Source organism: Centroberyx affinis, unplaced genomic scaffold, assembly GCF_046629955.1.
Source record: "Centroberyx affinis isolate AG114_WGS23_722 - 3 ecotype Tasmania unplaced genomic scaffold, CSIRO-AGI_Caff_v1 ptg005062l_1, whole genome shotgun sequence".
In the NCBI taxonomy this organism is placed as follows: Eukaryota; Metazoa; Chordata; class Actinopteri; order Beryciformes; family Berycidae; genus Centroberyx; species Centroberyx affinis.
Genome location: NW_027282497.1, coordinates 1 through 10,730, shown reverse-complemented (window position 1 = coordinate 10,730; position 10,730 = coordinate 1). Strand labels below are relative to the sequence as shown.

General features: G+C 39.2%; 2 protein-coding genes across 2 annotated transcripts; one reads left to right on the top strand and one right to left on the bottom strand.

Annotated features, from left to right (window-relative positions):
• The first annotated feature begins 2,192 nt into the window (after nucleotides 1-2,192).
• LOC139666567 (CD63 antigen-like) lies at nucleotides 2,193-7,971 on the top strand. The gene is made up of 8 exons (XM_071545837.1): nucleotides 2,193-2,349; nucleotides 3,176-3,261; nucleotides 6,140-6,328; nucleotides 6,465-6,539; nucleotides 6,657-6,755; nucleotides 7,002-7,145; nucleotides 7,312-7,395; nucleotides 7,527-7,971. Exons 2-8 carry the CDS (start codon nucleotides 3,196-3,198, stop codon nucleotides 7,590-7,592), a joined length of 723 nt encoding a protein of 240 aa, XP_071401938.1. The 5' UTR covers nucleotides 2,193-2,349; nucleotides 3,176-3,195; the 3' UTR covers nucleotides 7,593-7,971.
• Nucleotides 7,972-9,607: 1,636 nt separating this feature from the next.
• Nucleotides 9,608-10,522, bottom strand: LOC139666566 (LETM1 domain-containing protein 1-like). Its single transcript, XM_071545835.1, has 4 exons — nucleotides 10,422-10,522; nucleotides 10,088-10,240; nucleotides 9,845-9,941; nucleotides 9,608-9,717 (listed from the first exon to the last, which is right to left on the bottom strand). Exons 1-4 carry the CDS (start codon nucleotides 10,437-10,439, stop codon nucleotides 9,641-9,643), a joined length of 345 nt encoding a protein of 114 aa, XP_071401936.1. The 5' UTR covers nucleotides 10,440-10,522; the 3' UTR covers nucleotides 9,608-9,640.
• Nucleotides 10,523-10,730: the final 208 nt, after the last annotated feature.

Below are 10,730 nucleotides of genomic sequence, written 5' to 3'. Positions count from 1 at the left end.
AGCGGCCCGTGGTCTGCTAAGTGATGTGGCCGTTTGTTTTTTGATATGCATGTTGAATGTTAATATTACGGATTACAATGAGACCAATGGATGCCAATGATTTTATCCACTTCCTCCCTCAGCAGCCGTAATGTGAGTCAGAGGTATAGCTCCTCTGATATCACAGGCCACATCATCTATAATGAAAATGCACAGGGAGGGAAACGCACTGCTTATAACCTAGATATTAGAAACAGAAAATTCTTATCATATACACTTTCAGTCTTTCAGTCTCAGACGATCATTGAGTCTGTAACTATGTCAGAATTGTTCACACCATAAAACACAAGACAGTGTGAGCTTTGAGTATTGAATGTTTACATCTATAACATTCACAGACACTTGTGACTGTCACCATGACCATAACCACGACCACAAGTGCACACAGTGCTTTTGCAAAATGATTGCTGGCATGACAGTAAAGCACATTGTAGAATTAAAATCATGATTTATCTTGAAACCTCAGCTTATAGCTATGTTATAGAGCTATAATAGCTATGTTTTTAAAGCATCTTTGCTTTTGAAATATTGACAAATACATTTCCAGTAGTAGCATATAGATATGAAACTGAGTAGTCAGAGGGTCATTTGAATTTTTCGAAAATATTGCCAAATGGGTTATATGCTTCCTCAAAAAAAGGTCAGAGGGAAGTGACTCAGAGTATGAAAGAGGAAATATTTGCGGAAATTGTTTTCTTGTAGTAAAAGCCAGCTACTGAAACAATTGATGTGATGTCATTTATTATCCATGGGAATTTGATGGAATTTGCATGCTCATTGAAAAATGTTCTGTTGTAAGAGATTGGAGAAGTCTGTTTGGGAATTGGGAGTGACACTTTTGAGTCATATGGTCAAGGCTTTATGCTGCCTTCAAGTGCTGTTGGAAATATCGCAATTACAAGTGAGCGCATGTGAACAACCCAACAAAGCCGAAATATGGGTGGGAAAGTGGGAGTTTTCTATGCCCATATTGCTGAGGTGTGACGTTTAGGGCTGTGACGTTAAGCTATGTCAGTAATTGATGGTAATAGCCTATTGATTTTTACTCTTTGTTTAAAGCTGCATGGGGCAATTAGCACCATGGGCCGCCAAATATATGGTGTTTGACTAGTGTATACTCAACCACTAGAAAAAGGGAGCAATAATTTTGGTATTCCTTATGGTGAAGAGAGGCCATTTCATGAGAAATGTAGTTCTGTAACTGCACTTATAAGCACATGGTATTGTACCCAAGCCTTTTCCCTCAAAAGTTACAAAAATGTGTTTGTCTCTCAATCGCTTATGTAAGTGTTGGTGCCGCAAAAATGAATTTCGACACAATTTACTGCATTGTTACTTGATAAAAGATGTGTCTATGGGAAATCCTAGCTGCTAGTAAACCAGCGGGCGGTCTTGGTTAACTTCTGCTTCGGCTCCTCTTAGTGATGTTACATTCGCGAACGATCCGATTCTTTTCAACGGCTCTTTGGCACGAACGAAGGGAACCGAGTCGTAGATGAGAGCCGTTCTTTTTATCGTTGTGCCCAAACTTCACTGCCTGCCCTAAATCCACTTAACCTGACGTGCCAGAGTATCTATCTGATTTGAACTAAAATCTGTTTTGCACAAAAATGCATTAGATACTTGTTTTTTTATAGTGCCAATAGAAGTTTTCTAATATTATGTGTTGCATGAATTGCATTCAAGGCAAGGCAACTTTATTTTTCATAACACATTTCATACAGAGGGTAAAGTCAAAGTAGTAAATTCACTGACAAAGCAGAGGGATATGGCGTCACCTTGTGTAATGTTTACAATGCAGATCATTGACATTAGGTCTGGCAATACGAGTAGCCTAATTTAGTGGTGCTAAACCTAGTCCACACATGCGAAATTCAATTATATTGGTGGGATGTCTAAGTTTGAATCTGATCCAAATCTTACCCTATCATTATCCTAGTGATTATTTCGCAGATAAACCTAGTAACCCCCGCCCCCTAAATTTTTTTTAAAAAAAATAACGGAAAGGAGCGGAGCACAAGATCCGGCTCCCTTAAAAGAGCCGTAATTCCCATCACTACTCATAGCTACGTTCCTCGGAAAAGAGACACTACTGGGAAGTATGAGTCACCGAGGAGACCTTGAAGGCAGCATGACTGATGTGAAGTTTTTTTGAGCTTGGTCATCCGCTCATAACTAGCATCAAGTTGAGCAGGAGGAGGAAGAAGAGGAGCAGAGGGAGGTACTACTAACTGTGAAGTTGTTCTGAAATTTCAACAGTCTTCGTCTTCGCCCCGTAAAGCAGGAGTTATAAGAGTTTTCTTCAAAAAGGTATGCCTCAAGAAATAGCTAAAACATCTAACCTTTTAATTAACCTTGTGGAGACGGAATGTATTTGGAGCTAGCTAACGTTAGTTATATTTCTTCACATACAAATGATATCAACAAAGATGATTTTTAGGATTTCAGACAGTTGAGGAAACGGTTTGAGTTGAAATGGCGTAACTGGTTGTGTTTTTCTTAGGCTAACTTAGTTGTCAATCTGTGACAAATTTAATAACAGAAAGCGACCTCGTTGATCTAATTTAGCCTGAGACAAAGCTCGCATTGTTCCTGGTTGTGATTAACGGTCCGGCAGTGTTGGACCTTCTCCTTCACCAAAACAACGCATTTGATCATAGCTTAATGGCGCATTTGACCTGTTGAATAGGCCCAGATTTTAACACATTTTGACATGGTCTTATGTGATCATTTCATTTGGAGAGTAACCCTGCCCGTTTTTATAGGCCCATTTAGTATTCACAGCAGGTTACTGGTCCCCTAAATTCTGACAACGGTTTTTATGACTTTATCTAATCCCTCAAGTTAGCAGTGATATAAAGAGAGATCGTAGGGACGATAAATTAAGTAAACCAACGGCATATTTGTTTGCTCAATGACGGAATTACGTAATGGAAAATAAAATGTGCAGATTGTCACAGATGCTGACTTCTCAAGGCAGTGCGATGGGGCATGAGGCCTTTTATAAGGCGCGACTTTCACATGCTGAAATCAGTTTTCTTCTGAAAATGCTGCCCATATTACAACTGGTGTAATAATAATAACTGGTGTAGTTCATCCTGAAATGAAACACTGTGCTTGGTTATTTCTGATCCAGGACATCGATCTTCATCAACCATGGGTGTAGAAGGGGGAATGAAATGTGTCAAGTTTCTGCTTTTCTTCTTCAACTTCATTTTCTGGGTGAGTAGCTGCATAACACTTAGCCTAATTTGAGATTTCTATGTGAAAAGGCAATGGAATGACAGATATGGATATTACTTCACCAGATTATTAATGTGAGGTGAGGTGAGGTCATTTTGTGTTGGCTAAAATGAGAAAGTGAAGTCATTTTAGCAGCCAAGGTGCGAACAAATATATGCAAAAGCATGTTATCATAAAAATAATAAGTTAATGAGTTACTCTTTTCTGTTTGTGTTCATGGTGGAGAGTTCAAGACAAATAAGCTTATCTTTTTGATAGTCTGAAATATAGGCTATCCACCGCTGTCAGGGACATTTCTCCTTTATGCCAACCGTGTGACTTTGAAAATGAATTGTGTTCTTTTAATCCAACTGTAGGTTACCATATGTAATCATGTCAGCTGATAAGCACACGCACACACACCACATGCATCCCTCTCCTTTCACAGATAAGAACTTCCTGTTTTAGACTGCTCACAGGTTTTTTTTTATATCCAGGTAGTAAAAGTAAAAGTAACACATTAAAACATGGTAGAGAGTCACACATCTCTGTCAAATTACATGACCTTTACATTTCCTGGATGTAACTTGTTTGCAGTGTTTTGGGGGTTTAAATTTCACTGTGTGTGTGTGTGACTGTGTGTGTCTGTGTGTGTACACGAGAGAGCGAGAGAAAGAGGGAGAGGTGGTGATGATGGAATGTGAATCTTGTGACCAGATTTCAAAGTGTAACGATATCATGTGACTTGTCCAGATCAACGCTCTTTGTTTTGTTTTGTTTTTTCTTCTTCCTTCACTGATACAATGCCAATTAAAGCCGGAAAGATTGGTGCCTGTACAGTGAACTTTGAGTGAAATCCAAGTAATCATCCCACAGAGGAGGAAATGGAGAATGAAAAAAATACTTGCTAGTTTACAATGATTTTGAGGTGAAGCCGAAGAAAAAATTACAACCACAACCTGGTTGTATATTCTATTCTGTTCTGGTTCTGTTTCTGTTCTGTTCTGTTCTGTTCTGTTCTGTTCTGTTCTGTTCTATTCTATTCTATTCTATTCTATTCTATTCTGTTCTGTTCTGTTCTGTTCTGTTCTGTTCTATTCTATTCTATTCTATTCTGTTCTGTTCAAAGATTTATGTGATCCTCTTTGCTCTGTTTGCTATCCTGCTTATGCCTTTAATGTTTTCCTACATCAACCACTAGCCACCTATTAGACTCTAGCTCAAATATTTACATTGGTGTTACCTACAAGGAAAGGTCCTGAGTTGGATAAAGTACAAGGGCGGCTAATGGGTCATCTGATGGTACGAGTACCGTTTGACTCCTTCAGACTTCCTTTTTCTAGGCTGCAAGTGGTGAAACTGCTGGAAGAAAAAAACAAATGTTTCCACTGATGGAAAGTGTTTCCTTATGTTTTCAAAATAACACAATAAGTTTGCTGTCCTCTAATGCCTTTCTATGAATTTTTTAGGATATGATTTTTAGGATTTGGCAATAAACCCATGATTCACTATGGTTAGAAGAGTGTTACTAATTATACTTCAGACTCTTGCTTCTTGTTTCAAGTGTGACTATTCAGGAAGCAGAAGTTGTTTTTTATTTCAAAAGTATTTCCATGGTATTTCAACAGTGCATCTAGTGCTTGTGCTACTGTGTGCTCTATCTTGATAAGTGAGTCTCCATTGAACATAAGGGATGTAAGAGTAGTAAGACCAGTTAGGTTGGTAAACTGTTGTTCCTGGGGCATTTGCTCATTTGTTTACAGCAGCTTCGGCTTACTGCTATTCTATGGCTGGGATGTTAAGGAAAAACATATATTTTTAGGGCTGTTGTTGTGAATTGGCTTGGAGTGAATATAGAATATACTGTAGATTCAAGACAGACCTTTCACAGCATCTTCCATGATATCCTTAATAGAGCTGCAACGATTAATTGATTAATCGATTAGTTGTCAACTATTAAATTAATCGCCAACTATTATTTTGATAATCGATTAATCAGTTTGAGTAATTTTTACCAAAATTCTCTGATTCACGCTTCTTAAATGTGAATATTTTCTGGTTTCTTTACTCCTCTATGACAGTAAACTTAATATCTTTGGGTTGTGGACAAAACAAGACAATTGATTGTCATCTTGGGCTTCGGGAAACACTGATTCACATTTTTCACCATTTTCTGACATTTTATAGACCAAACAACTAATCGATTAATTAAGAAAATAATCTACAGATTAATCAACAATGAAAATAATTGTTAATTGCAGCCCTAATCCTTAGGTATATTTATTTTACCAAAATATGTGGATATTATGATGACATGACCCTCATTTGATGCTAAATGCATAACATTATAATGCAATTATGTTCTGTTATCTGTTGTACAATTTTGGTTCTTGATGTGTCTCCCCCGCTCTGTCTCCCTCTCTGCCTTCCTACTGTCTTAATAAACAATAGAAAATGCTAAAAAGGGGACTGGCCACTCTACCTTAAAGGATCCTACCTAAAAAGACTGTTCTGTCTCTCCCCACCCAGAAAAGTGACACATGAATATCACTGATGTTCTTATCATCTTAAATCAACATAAAATAACTCCAGCACTTTGTTTTATGCTTAACAAAGATGATTTTTCCTCTGAATTGTAAACAGTTGGAAAATGGTTGCAATTTCCCCTATGATTTTCATCTGTTTAGCAGTAGTGGTTGCTAAAATTTGCTGATGCATCCTATGGGTGTTATCAGGGACCAAATAATCACACAGTTTCCACACCGTTTCCTCTGTACACTCAGGCCAAATATTTGAATATTGCATGAAAAGAACATGAGTTGTCTTTTTAGTGAAGGCATGAATTGCACCATAAACTAACACCCTCCCTTTCCTGCAGATATGTGGCCTCGCACTGATTATCGTGGGAATCCTGGTTCAGATGGCTGTCCACAGCACCTTCATGATCCACGATGCATCGGCCTCATCGGTTCCGCTTGTCATCATTGGAGTGGGTGTCGTGATCTTCTTCATTGCCTTCTTTGGCTGCTGTGGTGCCTGGAAGGAGAACTACTGCATGATCACCACGGTAATTCATATAACATGGTAGCTGTTTAGCCGCAAAACACAAAAAGGTTAAATCAGTTGTATGTCTTAATGTAAAGTGATGTATTTAAATGTAATATAATGTATTTAAATGCATTTCATTTCCTGTTTCCTTGCAGTTTTCTATCCTTCTCTCCCTGGTTATCATCGTTGAGATTGGAGCAGCCATTGCTGGATACATCTTCAGAGGCAAAGTGAGTATAAAATTTCTTATGCATGCTTATTATATGCATATAACAACCAGCAGACCAGCAACCAGCCGGCATGACTTAATTTGTTTTCCGTGTTTTTCCATGTCTTCTTCCATCTAGCTCACAGTTATTGTCCAGGACAGTCTCAGTGACATGATTTCCAAGTACAACAATGGCACGGATGAATTCATGAAGGCTGTGGATAAACTGCAGGAGGATGTAAGTATAGTGTAACTTCTCTTATTATTTGCTTAGTTTGACTACACCTTCACATAACATTGCTGCATCCTGTTGGTCGGTAGGTATAGCATGACATAATGTTTATCTTTGCACCCTCTATTGACATAAGCTGTATCCATACATTATTGGTCATATACCTATTGGCAAACCTTACAGCCGTCACCTCTATATTTACTGGGATTACATGCTTCAAGTGTTTTGTGTCTCTTTCCATTTGCCTTACAGTTGAAATGCTGTGGTGTGAACGGTACCTCTGACTGGAAAGACTTCAAGTCCGATGGGATCTCTGTGCCGGACTCCTGCTGTGTGAATGTCACTACAGACTGTGGAGTCAGGGCCATGACAGATGCCAGCAAAGTGCACCAGGAGGTAAACTCTCAGTGGTTGATGGTTTGCGTTGTAAAGGAAATCTATGAACAAGATATTTTGTTAACAAGAAGTAAATGTTTTAGCTTTAAGTGATACATCTCATAAAAAGACAACTAAACCAGTGCAATGCGCAGGTTGAAACTAACTTTTTCTGTTTGTGATTTAGGGCTGTCAGAATGCTCTGGAGGCATTACTGAAGAAGAATGTTCAGTGGATTATAGTCGCAGCTCTCGTCATTGCTTTCCTGCAGGTACGAATGATCAATAAACACAAGCACATTCGACACACATCCCACAAGACAGAGTGAAGTACTTCACAGTTCAGAACAAATACACAATACTGATGTTGATTGCTTTTTGTGTGCATTTGTTTTCATTCCAGATAATGGGCATTGTGTTTGCCTGCATGCTGATGAGAGGCATTCGCAGTGGCTACGAAGTCATGTGATCCCTCTCACACCTGAGTCGGAGTTGGCTGTTCAGGTCATGTTGATTGGGAGCTTCATTTAGAAACTTTTAATATTTACATCTCATATTTCACAGAACAATATATTTTTCTTTGTATTGATTATAAAAAAAAAATGTCATAAGCCAACAACATCACTACCTAGATATATGTATTTAGGACTGCAGAACGATGGATTTAGCTATAGGAGAGATCAACATCCACTTTTTGTCAGTGATGTGTTTTCTTGTTGGTTGTGAGGAATTCTAACATCTTTTTCTTAGCTTATGCTGTTATAGACTTTGGATCTGTTTTGATGCTGATTTTTTTTTGTCTTGCTGGTTCCCAGTTTCTATTTTTATTAAAGACTCTTTAAATTACATCCAGATTTGCCTTAACTGTAAATATGAGCAGGGGGGAAAAAAAAGCACCATAAAGTTATTTATTTCAGAGACACGCAGTTCCTTTACAATGTACATAGTATTGGCACAGCAACACAACATTCCAAAGTTGTTGAGAAAATAATACACTTGTCTTAAAAAAAAAGTTTCATATACAGAATATGAATACAACTTATTTGCAATTCTTCATATTTCAAATGGATTGTACCAGTCCTTGAGAAAGGCACAGGAAACAAATGACATTTCCCATTTCATAATTTACTACCCCAGACCACCAGCACAAGGGATGTGCAGTTCCTCTTTGTACCGTTACCTGTAAGTAGGCAAAGAACAGTGCAGAAGTGTGTTCCGCCCAATAGAAACGGACTATATGTTAAGCCCCAGAGCAAAAAACAAAACAAAACACTTCAAGTAAACAATAGAGTTGAACCAATAAAGTGCCATCACAACTCTTTTCAGACAGTCCACAGTACTTCAGAGGGCTTGTAATTGTGCCGCACCCAAAAGAGTTTTGAGAGTAATTACTATAATGTTCATCTACACCAGTAAGTTCAGCTTTTGAACACACAGGCAAGCTTGAATGTCTTTGTAATTTAGTAGCCTAATCATTGGGCTTTTTTTTATCAATATTAAGCATCCATCAACATTTCTTAAAAAGGTGTTCTTATCCGGTCAATTGATTTTTGATGATTGTTCCTTTTCAGAATCGTGTCCTTCCTTTGAGATAGTTTTCCTCAAAGTTCCCCTTTTGCATGTGTACAATCTCCAATTTTTGCTTAAGATCCATAGTACCATTAGTGAGGAGCTTGAAGGACAGGAGTCATTAAGTGAGGTACAAAGGCATGAGAAAATATGTAACAAAATAGTCATGTTTGACTTGAACAACGTTGAACAGAAAGCCCAAATAAAAGCCATCTCATCTGTATTTTTAGATTGGAATGTCTCGGGCCAAACTAATTTTCATATTTATCACTCCACAAGGTAAACATTCACAGACCATGAAAGCGCTGTTGAGCTCTTGTTTAAACAATAGTCTATTTTATATTCCCCGTTTGTCTGTGTAATGAGGTGTTAGCTTAGAAATAAACAGATCACAAGTCTGTGCCTTAAAGTAGTGACTAGCTTGAGATATAACAGGTGCCTATGGAATTCCCTCAGCATCACCAATAAATATAGTCCAGTGCATCACATAATCAATGCAAGTCCTCCGTACTGAGGTCTAGCACTAGATTCTGGTGTTGGGTATGGTCACTTCTTCACCCACAGGAAGGGAGGAATTGAGTGTGCAGTTTACTGACGTCACGTTAACCGATTTCTTGGTATTGTTGCATTTCCATGAATCACTTAATGTCGGTGGAGAAGATTTTCCACTATGTGTCCATACCCAACGTCAGAATTTAAATTAGGCAAATCTATGGCACCACAATTAGAGGGGATGAGACGCTCTTCCCTACTGCAGGAGTTTTAGGCTGATAAGATGGGTGTATTTTTACATAAATATCTTGCCCAGCGCGGCTTTAAAATGTTTTTCTCTTGGTAGAAAGGGGATGTTGACAACTCTCAGGAAGTTATGTTACTCAGCGCAGCAGAGGGGGGGGGGGGGGGGGGGGGGGCAGTGAATGGAAGTGGCAGAACGCTGCAGGCTTCCTGTCAGTGGCGGTTGGGACCTTTGGGGTAGTTGGCGGAGAGCAATACCATGCTGTGCAAAAGCAGAGACACCTCTGATTCTGCAAAAAAAAAAATAAAAGGAGGTATAAAAACAGCAGGTATGAGACAAAACAGGCGTGTTATCAGTGTAGTCAGTGTAGAGTAGTTATGTTAAGGAGGAAGACAAATGAATCAAATTCAAGATACCTTTCAATGAGGAGGACACCTGAAGCCACTGGGACAACCACTCACGGCACTGGTTAACGCCAAGACTATCAGAGTTGAGACCTCTGATATAACAAGCCTAAGGAGTGTAAAATCAAATTTAGTGATAATCGGTTATTAATCACACAGCTTACTACTTGGCCAAGGAACAGAGACGATGCCTGATATGAATCAGGTTTGTCCTGCGGCTATGAAATTGGTCGAGTCGTGTACCGAGTCACTGACCTGTCTGAGTTCGGAGTCATTGAGCTGATGGGGACCCAGTCTGCTGAGGGCGCGGTCCAGATGGAGCAGCTCCAGGGCGTGGCTGCTGAGCCGGCTGCCGATCAGGAAACCCGGGAGGCGAGGCGTTAGGAAGAGCAGGGGGCAGATGTGTCTCTGGTTGGAAGACGGGACAGAGAAAGTGATGTGATGTTCTACAGCTGTCCAGAGTCCCTATGGCTTTTGCACTTAACATGAAAACAAATGACCAGAATTTTGTCCTAGAAGTTTGCTTCTGTTAATATAGGATCTTAGTAGAGTAGAGTAGAGTGAGGAGGGACACTGTTGGTTCACTGACCATTTGTTCCACATGCATCCTCTTTATACCCAGCGGGGGTCCAGAAAATAGGCCTCGAACAGCATGAATTTCAGACACTTGAGGGTGTGTTCCACTTTGCACCTGAAAATGTGCAGCAACACAGCTTAACGGAAGATGTCATTAACATCTGCATCCATCCTGCATGAATTAACATATTTTGCATATGGAAAACAATACTGACAAACATCGTCTCCTCACCAAAATACACAGTGCGCTCCTTTCACCAAGAGGTTTTGATACATTCACTTACTTTAGTGCACAGGTCCTTAAGGCAACTCTGCAGGTGAC

Bases quoted from the DNA above. Each gene is read 5' to 3' on its own strand.
- LOC139666567 (XM_071545837.1), top strand. From the start codon at position 3,196: ATGGGTGTAGAAGGGGGAATGAAATGTGTCAAGTTTCTGCTTTTCTTC. The intron at 3,262-6,139 runs GTGAGTAGCTGC...CCTTTCCTGCAG, and splicing joins TCTTCAACTTCATTTTCTGG to ATATGTGGCCTCGCACTGAT. The intron at 7,396-7,526 runs GTACGAATGATC...TTTTCATTCCAG, and splicing joins TCGTCATTGCTTTCCTGCAG to ATAATGGGCATTGTGTTTGC.
- LOC139666566 (XM_071545835.1), bottom strand. The intron at 9,942-10,087 runs GTCAGTGACTCG...TACACTCCTTAG, and splicing joins ATGACTCCGAACTCAGACAG to GCTTGTTATATCAGAGGTCT. The intron at 9,718-9,844 runs GTATCTTGAATT...TTTTTTTTGCAG, and splicing joins GGTGTCCTCCTCATTGAAAG to AATCAGAGGTGTCTCTGCTT.